Source organism: Leuciscus leuciscus (assembly GCF_965113295.1).
Source record: "Leuciscus leuciscus genome assembly, chromosome: 7".
Taxonomy (NCBI): domain Eukaryota; kingdom Metazoa; phylum Chordata; class Actinopteri; order Cypriniformes; family Leuciscidae; genus Leuciscus; species Leuciscus leuciscus.
The window spans coordinates 12,335,831-12,354,987 of NC_138731.1; the positions used below are offsets into that span (position 1 = coordinate 12,335,831).

Below are 19,157 nucleotides of genomic sequence, written 5' to 3' on the forward strand. Positions count from 1 at the left end.
CACTTGAAACACGGTCATGTTTAACCTTATGATTGTGCACTGTATTGTTTTAACAGGTTAGATATCAGAGGGAATGTCTCCAGACAGTGTTGTGAAACAGTAATTTTCGACTGTCTTTGCTTTGATAAAATAACAACTTGTTGAATTTGTGCTATCAGGTGAAGTCAAACTGATCACTGAGAAAGTTTCAACTACGATTATTTAATAAAGTATTTTTTACCATGACTTTGTCTGTTGATGATAAGTTTTGTATATCACACAAAACCTATCTCTTAACAGCATCTGGTAAATAGGTGAAATATATCAGGTGTGAGTGTATATGCTGATGATCTTCTTACCAGGCAAGTCTTCAGAATGTTTCCAGACTTTTCCCTCATAAACAAAGGCAGACCTTTAAGAGTTGTAGACTTTCTTTGAGGAAGCACATTGGAGTTTCTGTGTCTGAAAGACAGAAAAACAAATATGGAACAAGTTATATACAAAGAGAAGCATGGGAATTACCTTGAAAAAGAGATGGCACCATTTAGCCTTTAACCAGAGAGATATGATCAAATAATTACTTGATGATCAAGTTGGTCTAGACTCTAGGAGGATCTTCATCTCATCTCCATACGCTCCACCACTTGCTTTGTACGACTAGATGTGTATTCATTTAACCAAGAGAAAAAGGTGCTCTTCGGATCAGTTTGTGTGATCCTGTAATACTCAGCAGAGAGCAGAGACCCTAAAAAACATTGTTGAAACAGTAAGAATTAAGTGTAGACCAACACAAGTAAATTCAGTTCAACTCACCTGATCTTTTCAAAAATAAAGGCCACTGTTTTAGCACATCCAAGGATCTTGTCACTGTACTGATGTTCTTTAGTCTAAAAAGGACAAATACAACAGAACAAAGATACATAATTTTATTAAACAAAACAACAACAACAAAAATCAGTTACAGTAAGTTAATTTAACATGTAGTAAAAATAATAAAGAAATTGAATAATCAAATGTGAAAAAGAATCAATGCATAGTTTTCACTGTATTTATTAAATATGACAGATATTAAAGATACAAAAGTTATTATAAGAGCAGTGAGCTATTTTGTCTTTTATAGCCTAATATTTGTTTAAGGATACACAATATTTGTATCCTATTCACTTTAAAACATACTGCACACATACTACCCATTCTATTATTTAATATGCAAAGTTAACATACATATTTTTAACATAACACATTCGTTTTGCATATATAGGCCAATATTATTAAATTTTTCCTCTAAATTGTATTGTATTTAAAGGTATAGCGGAGGATGTTTTACTTCCTGGTGGGTAGTCTAAACTATTGGTCCTCCTAATTGTCAATCATTCTGGTGAATCAATCAAACTTTTCAAAAAGTGGAGAGGGCGGGTCTTATCTAAAATTTGGAAAGATCCTCCGCTATACCTTTAATTATATTGCACTGTAGAATGACTGAGCCTCAACCTAAGCATGTACAAACTGTAACTGAAATTTGTATACGTGACAAATAAACTTGAAATTAAATTGAACGGACTGCGGTCACTTTAAGAGCTCATGGATCTAATACTGAAACATCTAGGTTTCACCAAATTGGTTATGTTCATTTAAGACATTGCCGACCGTGTTTACTTGAATACTTTTTTTATTTTGCTTTTTTGTTATTGACATAATTGTATGTGTATGTCACTATTAAATCGCAATACGCCACGAAAGATAGATGAATTCGCACTCAGATTCTGTCCGAGTCCGAGAGAAGCAGCATTCTGTCTCTCAATCAACGCAAGCACCGCATGTAAGTCTTTATTCACGACTTACTGAGCTTAACAATTTTAACATATTTTAAACACCATGCACGTCCTTGTCCTTCTTTTCTCATTCAAGCATGTTTCCTCACTCTAACGTTAGTCTGGGTAACTTAACGTTAGCACGTTAGTAGCAATGTGCTACGTGGATAATCTCTAACAATAGAAACTTATCGTCACCACAAAATATATCTTTTAACATAATACTATATTTTATCAACATATGTGTGCAATTTATAGCCTATTTCCATGTATAAAGCTTAAAGAAAACTTACCTCAATCAGATGAAATCCAGTCCCTTCGATAGCGTGGTTGAAGGAGGAAACCCCGAGAGTAACGTACAGCGAGACAGACTGCGCATGCGCGATGACGGGAAGTTAAACGTTCGAACTATGAAATCAAAATATTAAGTTTTCTCAACTTAATTGTTTGTGTTCATTGGACAAAATAGTAGTACACTTGCAGTTAAATAGTTTTCATAAGTAAAGTCAACATTGCAGTCAAAAATTTGCCCACTCAACTTAAAATTTTAAACTGAGTTAACATTTTGCAAGTTGGATTTTTTACAGTGCACTTGCGAGAATTTTGCTTTGAACGGTTTGCTTCACCACAGGATTGTTCATCATCACTGCATCTTCTCCAGGACCCAGGTGTACAACAGCTGGATCAACAAATTCTCTTGAGTCGCTGTCTCCATTAGTCAATAGCTGTTCAAACACAAAAGGAAATCTTGCTTGAATCTGATGAACAAACTCTTGCCCCTTTTCTTGCAACAGGTATTCACATCTTGGAAACCACTTAGCATGTTCTCTCCATGGATCATCACCAGACTCCCAACATCTGAGTCCACCATCACAACAAAAGCACTTCACGTCATCATTACGACCAACATAGTAAAAACCAGCCTTAGCCAAATGGTCTGGTCGAACAGTTATTCTTGAGGGCCAGTTGACAAATGTGAGCAACCTTTCTTCACACTGTTGCATTGCCGATCCATTGGAAAGGCCGCCACCAGATAAAGGTACATTATCTGCACGGTCACCTTGAACAAAGCGGCAGTTGGGGTAATGCCTCTGGTGCTCTGATGCTGCCCGATCTCCCGGTTCCCAGTTGCTAAGCTGGCCTCCACAACTGAAGCAAGCCACTCTGTCGCCCTGGCCAACGTAGTAGAAACCACTTTTGGCAAGCTCAGCTGGAGCTAATGTAGCAAGAGTCCAATTCTGAAAGGTGTCAAGGCGTTCCAGTTCCCGACGCATGCCAGGATTGTGACAAGTCGGAGGTCGCTGGTGAGACATATCCTCAACTCCACAGGAGGAAATGGGGCTGGAGAGGGCCAGGTTGCTGAATGCCGTGTTTAAGTAACCCACCTGCTCCTCCATTTGGCCTGAAAAAGATGCCGTGGTGGTTGATGTTACGGCTGTCGCAGGGTTGGAAAGCTGTAAGATGGCTACGTTGCGAAGCGGGGGAAAAGGCAGAGTGAGAGGACGACAGGAGGTTTGCGGTGGCGGGTAAAAATGTGACCACAGGGTGTGTCCACTCAAGCCCTTCTCTCTGCTGGACATCCCATGACTAGTGTCTAGTCGTCCATGACAGAACACATAATCTTATTAAACTTATTAAATACCCTCTATGATGCAGGAACCGATGCTAAAAACAAAATCAAACACCACAATTTCAAAAATTAAAAAATCACCACACAATTTCAGGTATTCACATCTTGGAAATGGTTGCCACCTCGGGAATACAGTAATTAAAATGCAGAAAACAAATATTTAAATATTTAATCTTTTAAATCATGTTTTTTTTTTAATTATTCTAAATATTATTATTATTATTATTATTATTATGTATACTATTATAATACTATTATTATGAGCTCAGACATTACCACAATAGTCATTTTTGTAATTTTTTTATTTCAACATTATACTTTCGAGTATACATTGAAGTAGTGAAGAAAATGATAGACCGGCAGTACATAAAGTAAAACGACGTTTACAGATGGTCTAACCAGAATAGAAAATCTCTGCAGGCTATCATGTTTTGCTCTAGGGTATAGTTGACCAGACTTTCAACTAATTCACCAACGTCAGTTTTTGCATTTTTTGACACCAGTGACACGCAGAGATCTGTTACAAAAGTCCATATAGCGAGTATCTCGGTGATTTCGAATTCGTCACAACATTCACGCAACACATCCAGAACTTTTCTGAGGATTACGCCGTTCGGCTCTTTGCCGTTGAAAAACATGGGCGTTACATCAGGCCATGGCTTTGTCAAGCCTCTTACGACATCCATTTCATTTTTTGAGATTTGTCACACGTTTGGTATCCTGCGCACAATCGTTTTTCATACCACACGCAGCATCAATGATCCTGTGCATCAAGCCAACCATCTGACCTCTAAAATGATCTTTAAACATAGAGTCTAGCGTAGCTCTTAAAGGACACTCTTTGCCCGTGGCGCACTTACACGCCGGATGATACTTGTTCTCCATCCGTTTTTGCGTCGCCATTTTTTCCAACTTTCCGAATAGTCCACTTTTCGATGATGAAAGATGCTTTTCGTTCCTGGAATCTTCCTGGAATCTCCTGAGTGAGTCCTTGCGGCACAATCGTCCAGGGTTTGTGCGTTAATGTGCGGAAGTTTGTGTTTTTGGGTCAGAAGCGTGAGTCGTAGAAGCGTAGTTTGCGTCAGGTTCAGGCAAACAGGAATGCTGAAGCGGCTTTTGATCAATGAGATGATGCAGTAGCACAGCAGTCTGTGGCTAGTAGAGCTAGAGTAGAGCTAGAGCGTGCGATGTCCTGAAATATTTATCAGGACAGCGATTGGGGTCCGCCCCCTCGCCCCACTGGAGGGGTTGAATAGGGTGTCGTCATCAGGGAAGCCTATGTAAATTATAGTCACGATGCAACAGAAGTAGCATCATGGAGAAGTTATGCATATGCCACCAGAGAGAAGTTTATTATTATTTTCACTCAATCCAGTTACAAAATCAGATTTTTTAAAATCAGATTTTTTTAAATCTGAAAATTAAAAAAACGTTTAAAACATATGCATGGGTGAATTGTTCACCATAAGTTCTGTAACAAACATTTAGAAAGTAGTTAGGATGTATTTCATTTTGTGCATGCTTTAAGTTAATTTTACCAACTATGAAGATGTTAAAGTTCATAGACCTTTAGCGTATTGAGTTAAAATGAAAACGTGATATCCCATTAAACGCATCATTACTGAATTCACGGGTGTTCCTAACATAGACTATTATTGTTATTGTCCTAACATAGACTATTGTTTAATAACTTCAATAGTTATCAAGCACCAGCTGATTGAAGTTTTTCTTCAAACAAAGGTAATTTTCTGATAAATCATAGTACACCTACATGTGTTTTGTTGTATTTTTAAAAACATAGAACCAGAGAACAGAGAACCTTGTGTGGTATTCTATATCCGCATAAAGGGTTAAAATATAAAATATAAATTTATCGGTATGCTCCGGTGAAAACTTTGATGAGGCCGAGAACAATAGCGCTGTTAAACATGCGCTTCAATAACAATGTTCAATATAAACAAGAATCCGACTCTAATGCGACTGAGCTTGTTTCACATATAACTGTTGATTGTTAGATATAATAGTTAGATGATTTTTCTAACCATTGAAATTTATGATATGTTAAAACATTCAGCATTATGCCGAATAAAAAGAAGATCATAAAAAGAAGAACAATTATTAAGACATAAACACAACGTCTGTTTTCTGGATCGGGCCTAAAAGACAGATGCCTAAAACTCAAAGTATTGGTGGGGATGTAATAAAATGAATCAACCCTCCTTTCACGTATCAACTGTGATTCATTAGCTTAACTGTTGTTTAGCGACATACACAAAATAACTGTGTAATAATAACAAAATAAGTGTAATAGTTAGACAAGTTTGAAGCGTAATAGTAGGTAACAGAAAAAACAGCAATACTCATCTTTCACGTCGATGTTTCGTAGACATAGCAGAAAGATGTTCTAAAATAAATATGATTTGTTTAGTCTTAAACACTCTCATACTAGAAGGACCGTTATTTAATTCTCTTTATGCAATATTTGTTCATGTTTTTCATACATTCCTATATGAACATGTTTGACCACGCTCGGAGACTATATACTTTTTGCAAACTGTACAAAAACAAGATCAATTACAGACAGTCAAAAGCTAAAACTGATCACTATAGTGGCTTTTCTGTATTTGTTTTAAATGGCTCATTTACTTTTAACCTAGTTGACCTCTAGAATTTACTTTTGTGCAATTTTACCAAAGTGTGGAACTTTGTTTAACAGCCTCAAGCTTTGATGAATATGCCTCTCTCAGTGCCATAGTCAAATGTGATTCTGTTGTAATAGTTTAAGTGTAAAACAGCATGCGCTTTGTGTGATTCGTAGATAGAGGGAAAGTTTCTTCTTAAAATTTCACTTAAATTCTTAATGGTCATTTATTTATATAAAAACTGAATGTTGACGGCTCTCAAAGAAACGTCTTCACCTAAAACACACACACACAGTCCAACATACAAAATGTGAAACAGTGTCGTCTGAACAAGATGACTAAATCTAGCGGAGTAACAAAACCATCATTTGGATACTTTTTATTATAAACGGAGCTTTTCAATCCTCTTTTCTTAGGGATTCGGTCTTTTGAATCTTAAAGATAAAGAATAAGATGATGTTTTAAAGTTAGTCCATAGGGTGTGGAACTTTGCATCACTATGGTGTGTAAAAATACACCCAAAGATTTAAGCACAACTATTTACACACATACTATGTAGGAGAATATCTAACTGTATATTGTAGATTGTGAACATTGCAGTTTATTTGGGGTCAGAGAACATCCTTAGCTCATACATCTCTTTAATTTTGTGCTGGATGTTAGTTAAAAGATGAAGGTATTAGTTAATAACAAACAAATAAAAAACTTAAAATCAACATGAAGCCATAATATTAATAAATAAAATATGGTATAATTACAGTTTGAAAATGACTTCCATAATATTTTATTTTAGTAAAGGTATGCCCAACACAAAGTTGTGCGTTGTGAGTGAGACCTCGCAAAGATTACGCCAATATTAGATTTCTCGAACATTGCACTATGCCTGAAACTCAGTAATCAACATGCATTTATGTAGGACTGTCAAAAACTGTAGGACTGTCAAAAATCATCTGTTATCATGGTTTAGTTGTATTTTAAAACACTGTTTTTTCTTAAAAATGTTGTGTCAGACGTATTTGGTAGCATGATTATCTTGTTTAATCGTGTATTCAGTCCATCAGGTTGATATTTGTAGAAATACATTTATAAAACAAAAAAGAACAAGTTAATGGCCTTGTGTCAGAACACAACAGGTATGAAGATATGTCTGGTTTTTATTTACTTTTTATTCTAACTTTAAAGCTAGATTATCCTTTGAAAAGTGTAATACAGTATTTGATTTTTACACACGCAGTGTTTTCGCCAACTGACCTAAACCGTTGACCCCTGAAGTTATGACTTCTGAAGGCCTAGATTCACTCGGTTGAAAAAATGGTATTTTGTCATTTAAACATCTGAAAAAATAGACTGTGCTTAATATCTGCTAACTCTTTATTGTGATGCTCCCCAACAGATATTCTACTGACTATAAGTAACTCAACTATATCTCAACTTATTCTAACCCTAACCCTACCAGTCCACTAATACTCTACTAACACTAATGAGAGTTTACTTTACACACTCTGACTCTCACAAGCGAGTTAGTGGGCATGCAGGTGCAACACTACTATAGTCAACAGCAACTGCTACCAAATGATGACTTAAAAACGTTTTAAGTATTACATTAAAAAGGCGTAATTGACAAAGATTGTAATTCTGAATTAAGTAATAATTATGACAAAAAGTCGAAATTATGACTTAAAAAGTTGAAATTAAAATGATGACTATGCGTCATAATTATGAGATGAAAAGTTTAAATGATGACATACTAAATTGAAATTATGATAGATAAAGTAAAATATTCCATAGTGAAATTTTCTGAATTTAGTATAATTGTATTTGTGAAAATGATTCAGTACTGAAACAGCATTTATGAGTTTTTACAGATCTTCTGCTTGTTTCTGCAGTTCGTGTAGGCCTCTAAGACTATGAATAACTAAAAATGATTATTGATGAACTTGAATAACTTGAATTTTGTTGGCAATATAAAAAAAAAATTGCCTTCCCATAACGGGAGTCGAACCCGGGCAGCCTGGGTGAAAACCAGGAATCCTAACCGTTAGACATTATGGGAGGCGTTGATACTGCCCCGGCACATTTGAAAGGCTGCACTGCACGGTACAATATAATGCAGGATCATAGTTATGCAGAGCCACAGGAGAAGGAATCCTCGTCGCCAAAAAGCAAAACATTTATTTAAAAGGAAACGTGACCGGCGAATTCAAAACGAGGGTAAATATCGGGATAGCTTTTCACAGGTGGAAAGAGCTAATGAAGGAGAAAGACTTTGCTGGATGGCGCCTTGCATGGCTGACACCGCCGTCGGTGTGTGAATGGGTGAATGTGAGGCTATGTAAAGCACTTTGGTGGCCATAGGTCTGTGAAAGTGCTATATAAATGCAGTCCATTTACCATTTACTTTGAAAGGGATGCTGAAGTTGCCTGCTTTCTTCTCGACAGGTAAGTCAAAGTTACGGTCTAAATGACAAGCTTTTTTCATTGCTTGGTTGTGTAAATCATTATATCATTATATCATTATATAGGCAGCATAACAGTAGAACAAGTACAATTAAACTGCTATTGGAAGACATGTTGTCATAGCTTCTTGGCACATAACGGCTACCGCAGTTGCAACACATAAAAATAGTATTATAATAGTATACATAATAATAATATTTAGAATCATTTTTTTTTTAAAAACATGATTTAAAAGATTAAATATTTCAGATCATACTCAACAATTAGCCTACTTAATGTCGAAGCACATTGGTTTAATAAAAACTCGAGTTTTTAGCATTGAAATGATCAAACAAATTCACATCTGTATTAAACAGTTGGACAAAATTCGCTGTAATATAAAATACTCTATCAAATCTAAAAATTTAAATAAAAAGTCGCTTGTTTAAAGCAAACAGTAATCGCTTGAGAAGTGTAAAACAATAAAACCATAACCTCTAATTTGATATTAAATGCTGAACCGAAAAACAGAGTCATAAAGGAATAAAGTAACTATAATATCGGGAATCATCAGATGCTGAAGACGGAAGGTAATGTAATTTATTTATTTATTTTTGTGCTTTTTACGAACGCCCGCTCGACACGTGACGTCACATCTCCGCGCTGCTGTTTTGGCGCGCTTTATGGAAGTTTGAATCGTTGGAGTCATACACACAAGTGCAGCGATGGAGCGCGTGAACACGAGCAGTGTGAGAGGATTCCTGAGATCTTGCGACGATCTGACTGAGAAGATTCGCTGTTTAATACAGAAGAAACTCATCAAGAAGTACTTGAGCAGGTGATATTATGCGCTTACGATTTATGTGTGGATTAAAGAATAGACATTAGTAGAATAGACAAAATAGGCATTTAATGAAGATATATTTGATATCATTGTAGAATGTATTTCTGAGCACCAGACGCTCGCTCTCACTAGCATATGGACACACAATCCCATGCATGCCAAACTATCTAAAATGGTGCCTTCGAAGGGCACTAAAGTTTTTAATCATTATCAACATATTTTTTGATAAAAATAACTATAAAAGAGTTCCAAATGACACTTATTTTTGAGCCCCACAATTTTAAGCGCTCCAAAGTTCTAACTAGAGCAGGGGGCAGAGTTAAAAAGGAACTTTGTTGTTCTTGTCTAGCCTTAATTTACTGAAGGCTATGGATTTTAGGTAAATGTTTATTAAATTAATTCACAATATGTACACATTCATTATTAATCTTATGCCTAATATGATGAAAAAGGCTGTTATTTGTTTCTTCTCCTCTCACATTAAATCACATGTATTATATAGGCCTATTTTAAGTTCAAAATGGTGAAATTAGAAAAAAAGTTGATTAGTTTGCCTTGATTATTTTTTTCGTTGTTTAACATTTCTCAAAACTTTTCTGTCAAATTTGAAATGTTTAGTTTAGCTACTTGCACCTTATCTCGCACTTTATGACCGTTGTCAGCAGGAACTCGCTCTCAGCGGCTCCTGTGAACATACTATTGTCCTAACATAGACTATTATTGTTATTGTCCTAACATAGACTATTGTTTTAACCTGCTGTACATCTGTTCACTGTCCATGTGGCTTTGGTTGCCATATTTATGAGCTAATCTGGCCTTTGAAAAAGTGAATGTTTGAACTCTGGTGTATGCTAAATGAAAACAGGTGAACAGGTGTATGAATGTGTCTGCAGGTGTATCTAACCCTAACAACTAATGACCAACTTTATTTTTGCTATTGTACATACATTTTATTCTTCTAATTGTTTGTCTTTGGTTAACACAGCTGGAGAAGAACAACAGGGAGGTTGGAAGACACAGTAGAGGAACTACAGAATAAATATGGAGAGAAAACAGCATTAAAAAGGATCAAGTACATTGTGAAAAAAATCAGAAAAAAGAATATCAAATGTAGGAAAAGATTTATAATTTACTTTGTTAGTAGTCAATATGTTTCTCAATCTTCAATAAGCTTTACATGGTTTTGGTTGTGTATTTAATTGTTAATTTTTTAACAGATGGTGCACATTCTGGAAACATGACAAATCAACAGCCTAACAACCTTCCACAACGAGAGCATAATAATAATTCTACATCATTCGGACAGCTTAACTTAACAATTGTCCAGAGGAATGGTGGGTCAATATTTGCTCCAATCATGGTAGACAAGACAATATATGGTGATGTTAACATCAGTGTGGTGAGTGTCTGAAAATTTAAGAAACAGTTGCTTAGTTAAGAAATGATTTGTGTATGTTATATATATATATATTTATGTATGAGTATTTTTTGTTTTGTTTTTCAGGTGTCTCACTCTACCTCGGTAAACGAACATGGTAAGATCTCTTGTTGTAGAACACTGTGCATTCATAAGCGTGATGCTCCTGTTAATAATATGACTATCCAACTTTGTCCTGATTTTTAGAAATTCTTCAGAATGTAAGGAATGAGAGGACTTTGGAGGGAAGTGCACCACAGTCGGTCTCTCTAAACAAGATCTACACTGAACTGTTTATCATCAATGATGAGACTGACCCCATCAATAGAGAACATGAGATCTGGCAGATCGACACATAATTTAAACACATCAGCTCAGAGACTCATAAACTACAAGGAAATCCTTCAGCCACCCACAGATGAAAATATAATTGTGTGGTGATTTTCCAAATGATACAACTTAGTCTAAGTAAGAGCAATGTAGAGTCCTCGGATGTCTTAAAAACAACAAAACATTGTGACAGACTTTGACAACATGTTGTATGGACAAATTTTTTTGTATAAATAAGATCTAAGACGACTAAGTACAGGTTCACCGTTAGACAAAATCATTACATAAGTCTTCTAAGAAGATGAATAGAAGATATGATTTTAATAAATCTTTAAAGATTTTTTCGAGAAAGAAAGTTAAGAACTTTAAACTTCAAACTAAAACAATCTTTCATTTTTAAAATATCTAATTTAAACTTTTAAGGTTATGCTTTTAAATGAATTTAGTGTAAAACTCTGGATGTAGTATGCTCTGGAACGCAGACTAGATTTACTGTGACATTATCTCCCCGAGTTTTTCAGTTTTTCAACAATCTAAAGTTTTTGAACAGATATTGTTTAGTAAAAATAATACTTTAGGTCACAGTAATCTTCTAAAAGGTAAATAGAAGATGCGTATGTATTCAAACTTTAAAGATTTTATTTAAACAGTCTTTTAATTTTAAAAGATATCATTTAAACTTTTAAGATTATACTTTGAAATAAATTCAGAAAGATCAGCGTGTTTAGGTGTACATGATCGAATATGCAGTTACGGTACAAAAATCATCATGGCTATGGAAAGCCATCAAAATTGAACTCCACACGGACAAAATCTTTTCATATAAATGAGATTTAAGACGACTAAGTACAGTTTTTGAACAGACATTGTTTAATAACCGTTAAACAAAATCATTACAGTAATCTTCTAAAAGATACATAGAAGATGTGTATTTATTCAAACTTTAAAGATTTCATTTAAACAATCTTGTATTTTTAAAAGATATAATTTAAACTTTTAAGATTATACTTCTTATAAACTCAGCACCTGATATCCTGATCACTGAATTTGTGTGACTCTCTGACACACACACACACACACACACACACACACACACACACACACACACACACACACACACCCTTTGGCTGGTGCTTTTTGAAAGCTCCGCAGGTCAAACGCTGGTGTAAAGAGGCCAGAGGGCCCTGATTTCTAATAAAGATATTTTTTTATTTTTGTGAACCCGTTTCATTTATTGCGTTGTTTCATAAGCTGTATGTTTTTTCTTCCACTCTCTAAACATTTAACTGATTGTTTCATAACATGTAGGCCTATGTTGTTTTTGTTTTGTTTGTTTTCTTTTTTTCTTCAACTCTATAAACATTTAACTCATTGCAATTTTTTATGAATCCATTTTATTTAAACTGGATAGTTCTACATTTATTTCAACTTTTTGTGTGAGGTTTTAGTAAGATCTTTATTTTATATTATTTATAATCATTTATATTCTTTTAAAGAACAGAATGTTTTATGTAAGATGATATTTTATATTATTGTATATTATATTATTTGTGTGAAATAGACATTATTTTATAAAATCTCTGTTTCTCACTATCACTGTGCTCTGGAATGTGGAGGAGCAGAAGGAGGGGGATGTCAGAATGCGGAGGGCGCGCGCACCACTCAGGCCGGGGCTGTGCTGGAGAGGCGCTTTAGTTATCTAAACATGTGAGATGATTTTTTATTTTATTTTTTTCGTGAACCCGTTTCATTTATTGCGTTGTTTCATAAGCTATATGTTTTTTCTTCAACTCTCTAAACATTTAACTGATTGTTTCATAACCTGTATGTTTTTTTGTTTGTTTTTTGTTTGTTTTTTAACTCTATAAACATTTAACTGATTGCAATTGTTTTTGTGACTCCATTTTATTTAAACTTTTGGTGTGAGGTTTTAGTAAGATCTTTATTTTATATTCTTTTAAAAGAACTGAATGGTTTTTCAACATTTGTGTGAGATAAACTTCCACAGTTTTTTCTTATCAGTTTCACAGTACAGCCCGGATACGCTCAGGAATATGTAGGGAGGATCGTGTGTGTGATACCAACTTCAAAAACACACACTCTAACTGTCATGTTCAAAAGGCTTCAATAGGCTTCAAACAATTAAAACTAGCTGTCATATAGCCATGACGTATTATTTAATCACAGTGTCTTCAAACGATCAAAAGGCTTCAAAAAACACTAACTGTCATGTTCAAAAGGCATCAAACTAGCTGTCAGATACCATGACATATTGTTATAACACTTTCTGTCAATATCAAAAGGCTTCAAAAGCCTTCAAAAGACTTCAAAAGACATCAAAAGTCAAAACTAGCTGTCAAAACATGATCAAAAGCTGTCAAACTGTCAATCAAAAGTCAAAACTAGCTGTCAAAACATGATTAAAAGTCATACTAACTGTCAACCTGTCAATCAAAAGTCAAAACTAGCTGTCAAAAGCCCTTTGATCCCTTTGATCCTATGCCAAAAGGGGCGGGACACCTGTCACCGGAAGGGGCGGGACACCGGAAGGGGCGGGGCACCTGTCAATCAATCATTTTTTGACAGTTGCCGTAGGGTATCAACTACTCTCTCTTATGGCCTGGACCCTTTTCTCAGATAGAGACTTACTGTTAGGTGTTATGACATGACCTAGAAATGTAACTTGTTGTTTAACAAACTGCTTTTTTGATCAACTGACCTTGTGGCCCTCCTGCGCCAAGTGCTTCAGGAGAGCCACAGAATCAGCCACACATCGTGAGCACAAACCAAAAGATCATCCACATACTGCAATAAGGCGGTGTCAGGTGTCAGTACCAAAGGCTCTAGGCTGTGTCTAAGAGCTTCGTTATAAATAGTAGGGTACTCACAATACCCCTGGCACAATCTCGTGATTTTGAAACTTTGAAATTTGAATTTAAATGACACCTTCCTTTAATAATGATTCACACTGGTGTTATGCCCAGTATCGCCTCTGGTTTTAGAGGATACTGTGGTTGGCATAGCCTGTAATCAGACTTTGGGGTGATTATGACTGGTTCACATCCCCTGATTAACCCCACATCATATTTGTGTTTAGCCCACAATTTGGAAGGCACCTCGCCAACGCAGGGTGAATATCTGAGGCAGAAACATTTGCCATGCAATAATTCTTCTGTGGAATCTCATCAATGGGGGTCACAATTCTCTGTGCCAGCACTTCATATCGGCAATCATGAACACCCCCAGCTTTTTGCTGTATTTTACACTAGCCCCCACATCACACCTGTCTGTTGATTCAACTCAGTTTTTCACAAACAGGCCCAGTGACGCCCACGATTGATTCAAGGCTTTAGACAGAGATAAATGTGGAACAGACTCTGCTAGATAAAAAGGCAGTTGTATCTCCATTAAGCTAACTGATATAGCACACATATGTTTAGTCCAAAATAGGCATGTGCCGGTATCAAATTTTCATGCTGCGATTAATTGATTGAGCTTTTATCACGGTATACGGTATTATCACGATATTTTAATTGCCCAAGAGAAACGGATGGATTGGGGGGGGATGTAGAAAAAAAACTACTTGCATCACAATAGGTGTAATTGTAATTGTCAAAACATTTGGTAACTAAACAGAATTTTACACAATTTTCACGATTTCAATTCAATTCTTGGGATTTGATTTCAATCTTGATTCAATATTGACTCTTTGGATAAATATTAGGTAGGCTACATGGTAATTTTTCTCAAGAAAAAATATATCTCACATAATGCTGTAAACATACAGAGAGCCCTGTCAGCTGGTATTATTAAAGGTTAAAAATTAACAAATTAAATTAAATATAATTTGGATTTCATTATAATAACAATTATGACACAAGTAAAAATATAATACAAATGTGATATAGTGCACATATTTAGCAAAATACTCCTCTATAGCTATTTTTTCTAGTCAACTAACGTGTTGGTCATTAAATGGCTTTCCTGAGGTAAATGTAACGTTCTGTGACATAATTGTTCACCTGCAGTTTTATTGATCTTTTCGTGGTTGAAAAACACTGATTGATCGATATTATGTATGAGACATAATACCTTTAGGTAAGTTGTACTGTATCTTTAAATAAAAAAGTTTACTTGAACTGAGGCGTTACAGCGATCGTCACGTCACATTTACAAGCACCAAAACGGTATTTATTGTCTGAATTTCGTAATAAAATGGACAGAATCTGATAGATGAGATTTTTTTTCATATCAAAAGTAACCTGCTCTGTCTAGTCTGTCGGTGTCAGTGTCCTCTTTGCTCCGTGATTTATCTCTGCGTGAGAAAATGGATGTGTGGCTCGAGAGCGTGTGAAAAGAGTCTCACGCTGAATGCGTAGAGATGGCAGCCCTGCTTTTAGAAGAGGGATAAATCCTTTATTTTACTGTCTATGGATAAATCGTCGGCAGCGTTCCTCCTTCCGCCATACTTCTTCTCCATGTGAGGATTCATTACATTAGACTAGGGTGCGCCCTGCGCCGCATGCACACAGTGCTTCTACATGTGGGGATTGTTTACATCAGAGTGCGCACGTGTTTCGCGCAGAATATACGCAGTGTTTAAGCGGTTGATGGAAAATAAGCTAATGCGCGTTCTATAAATATAAATTCTGATCTATTATTTTTCACGGTATTCTGAAGTGCCCGCGATAACAATATCGTGCATATTCATTACCGCGATTTATCACATTACCGAATACCGGCACATGTCTAGTCCAAAACATTCGACTAAGTGTCAACTTTTCTCCCCCTGCTATTTTCAACCAGTCCTCATATTCCTCATCCCACTCCCCCACGACATGTGATGTGCAATGCAGGTCAGCTGGTATCATAATCTCGTTGTCACATGGCATGGTTAGATTTTTTGCCAGTTCACACATGGTTTGAGCCCAATCCGTATTTTCAATATGCCATTCATATGCCCATCGGGGCTTTTTCGACTCAATTAGAGGGCAACATATCTGCTTCTCCATCACTTTAATACCAGACGAGTCTAAAACGAGTGTTCCATTTAATATACACATCAAATCTCTACCCATAAGGGGCGTAGGGCATGTTGGTGAAAAAAGGAAAGCATGTAGTTGGCATTGGCCCATCTCAGTTTCACATTGTAAACGGACAGTAAACTTGTCCATAATTTGGTGCCCTGAGGCAGAACGAGTTTTCAATGTGGTTTCAGACAATAATGGTTTGCACGGCAGATCACATGGTCGTAATGTGGATTGACAGGCCCTGCACGTTCCCTCCACCAATAGTGGGCATACATAAAAAAACCTCACTATTGTACATCATTAAACAGTCATGAGAAGAAACATCACTTATAGAGTCCGCAGTGGGAAAGCAAGCTGAGTTTTTATTGCAGAGAGCAAAGTTATCAGTGTATGTGTGTGTCACGTTTGTACTGAGGAACGAAGACACCAAGGTAGAGTGACAATGTTTATTTAACAAGCATCAGCAACTTCAGAATACTTGAAGGCTCGTGATGTCACACGGAGATCCAAAGTCCCCGGGGATACGTGTGAAGGAGTGATAATGGAAGAGCTTGAATGTATCCGCTGGGTCTTACTGTAGGATACTTGAAGTGTCTGTGATCAGTGCAGGAGAAACACAGGAAGGTGATTGTGAATCTCTGGAAACCCACTTCACGGACGCTGCAGAGGAGATATAAACAGGACGTTAGGATAAGGTGTAAACCACTTGAAGGAATGCTAAATCTGAATCCGGACAATGAGCTCCAGGAACCAGAGAGTCAGGTAACGAAAGACGAGACCGGACGTTGAGTGAAGGTTGACTGAGGTTTAAGAACAGCGTGCATCAGGGTGAGTGATGATGAAGAGCAGGTGGGAGCGATTAGAATTCCAGGGATGACGAGCGGGACCAGGTGCGCTGAGTTGAAATTGATGGAGTGGTGTCATTGATGATTGAATCCGTGACAGTGTGTGTGTTGCAGTTTTCACTTCCCTGTTTTTTGGCAGCTGGCTGTCTGGCCGGAACCCCTCCCTCCTGCTCTCCCTCTTCTTCTCAGTATGGGCACTTCGATGGCGTGGGTGGAAGCTTTTTTATTTGGACATTGAGAAGCCCAGTGTCCATCTTGCTTGCACCATCTGCATTTAGTGGATTTTCTGCTTGTGTGAGTGTCGTCCCCACAAATCAAGCATTCTCTTCCGCTGAAATTTTCGCTTCCTCGATTAAATTGTCCTCTTCCCCGTCCCCTTACCCTAGAGGGGCGATCTCCCGGTTTCGTTACTGCCTGCAACAGGGCCAGCTGCAGATCTTTCTCTGACTTGGCATTGGCCTTCTCCTTCTTTGATGTCTGTTGTTCTTCTGCATGCAGTGCATGAGTTAAAACTGTGGCTATTCAGCCATTTTTCCATTTGATGTAACTGGCCTTCACTGCTTGGGCAATTTCTGGCCTCAATCCATTCAGGAAATACCTTCGCAGGTGACATTCCCAAGTGTCCGATTCCGGCCCTCTTTCAGAGGGTTCATCCAAGCCGCTGTGTTTTTTGAATGTCTCATGCAGTCGAACATAATAGTCCTGGACGGACTCTTCTCTTTTCTGGCAACAATTGTCAAACTTTGTAGTGTGCACTCGTGGTGGGAATGCAGTTTTCATGGCTGTGGCCAGGTCTGTGACCGCCTGGCGATATGGGGCGTTGGACTCATCCTCCCAGTTTCTGTGTGCTCTCCGCCGATCTTCCCGTGGCAGGCGTCCGCTGACCTTGTGCCAGTTAGCTGCCCCCAGCTTCACTGCCAGGAGTCTGCGTAGTTCTGACACGGTGGGGCTGAATTCTTGGCAGAATACGATCAGTTCGGTGGAGAACTTGTCTCCTGAGTCATCAGGGCTCGGCAGGTGAGCCATTGCTTTCTTCATGTCTTTCACTGTCCATGGCCTGTAAACCACAGTTGGACCCTTCGGTCCCGAAACCTTGATCATTGGAGCCAGAAGTTCTTCATCTTCTTTCCTTTGTTTCTGCCCTTGGTCTTGCTTCTGACCCTGAGATCTTGTCTGCACAGGGGTATGTCTGATGGAGGATTTGTATCTGGATTTCCCCTGGGAGCTCTGGCCTCCCCCCGAGGCTCCCTTATCGATGACTGGTGGTAGTTGGTGTGGTCTTCTTGGTGGAGAGCAGTAGAGGTCAGGGTCCACTTTAAGGGCTTGCAGCTCAGCCGTGGGGTAGTGATGATATGGGGGTGGAGATGCATGTGAACAGACAGAAACATTAGGGGCCCTATCTTGCACCCAGCGCAAGTGACTTTGTACACCGACGCATGTATCATTCCTATTTTGCACCCGCGCAAAGCGGACTTTTCCCTCCACAGAAGCACGTCGGTAAGTTAGGAAATACACTTGCGCTCCCGGGGGCGGTTCAGCGCAAAGAGGAGGCGTGTTCCGGCGCAAACGTTCCTTCTTGCTATTTTGCAGGTTTAGAAAACAATTGCGCCACTAACCAGGAAAAAATAGTTTAAAATCAGTGGCGCGTTGCGCATGTTATTCAGATGCTATTTTAAGGGCGCATGCTTGGCCATAATCAATGTAGCGTGTGCACAACGCGCATACACTTTGATTCTCTCATCTACACAGAAGCGGCAGTTTTCATTTTTGCAAATCATACATTATTACGATAGATAGATAGATAGATAGATAGATAGATAGATAGATAGATAGATAGATAGATAGATAGATAGATAATTTATTATAAAAGCATACATCTAGCTTACACATTTACCCAAATTTTCATACGCCTGTTTAACCGAAGTTAATTTGGGTGGGTTTCTCCATTTCAATGTAACTTCTCTCTTTTACGGCCGTGACGAGAGCGTTGCTCTCCTTGGCTGTGAAGCGCTCCTGGCGCGCGTCTGGCAAATCCGCCGTTACAATAGCAATCCGCTATGGAAAAAGCGCATCTGCTCTTAAAGGAAATGTGAGCTGACGCTCTGATTGGTTTATTTCACGTTACGCCCAAACCACACCTATGAATAATGAAGCTACTTCAGACCAACCCATTTTAGATTTGCGCCTGGCGCA

The 19,157-nt window shown here is 37.6% G+C and overlaps 1 protein-coding gene and 1 long non-coding RNA gene across 2 annotated transcripts; one reads left to right on the forward strand and one right to left on the reverse strand.

The window, feature by feature from the left end:
- Positions 1-591: 591 nt before the first annotated feature.
- Positions 592-2,375, reverse strand: LOC309503810. Its single transcript, XR_014207877.1, has 3 exons — positions 2,084-2,375; positions 793-866; positions 592-724 (listed from the first exon to the last, which is right to left on the reverse strand). It is a non-coding gene; the product is annotated as an uncharacterized lncRNA (long non-coding RNA).
- A 6,611-nt stretch (positions 2,376-8,986) lies between these two features.
- On the forward strand, positions 8,987-11,356 carry LOC309503814 (uncharacterized protein). The gene is made up of 5 exons (XM_082176621.1): positions 8,987-9,336; positions 10,328-10,452; positions 10,560-10,741; positions 10,847-10,877; positions 10,967-11,356. Exons 1-5 carry the CDS (start codon positions 9,224-9,226, stop codon positions 11,116-11,118), a joined length of 603 nt encoding a protein of 200 aa, XP_082032747.1. The 5' UTR covers positions 8,987-9,223; the 3' UTR covers positions 11,119-11,356.
- The last annotated feature ends 7,801 nt before the right edge of the window (positions 11,357-19,157 follow it).

Coding starts and splice junctions, on each gene's coding strand:
- LOC309503814 (XM_082176621.1), top strand. CDS start 9,224: ATGGAGCGCGTGAACACGAGCAGTGTGAGAGGATTCCTGAGATCTTGC. Junction 10,453..10,559: donor CAGAAAAAAGAATATCAAAT/GTAGGAAAAGAT, acceptor ATTTTTTAACAG/ATGGTGCACATTCTGGAAAC. Junction 10,878..10,966: donor TACCTCGGTAAACGAACATG/GTAAGATCTCTT, acceptor CCTGATTTTTAG/AAATTCTTCAGAATGTAAGG.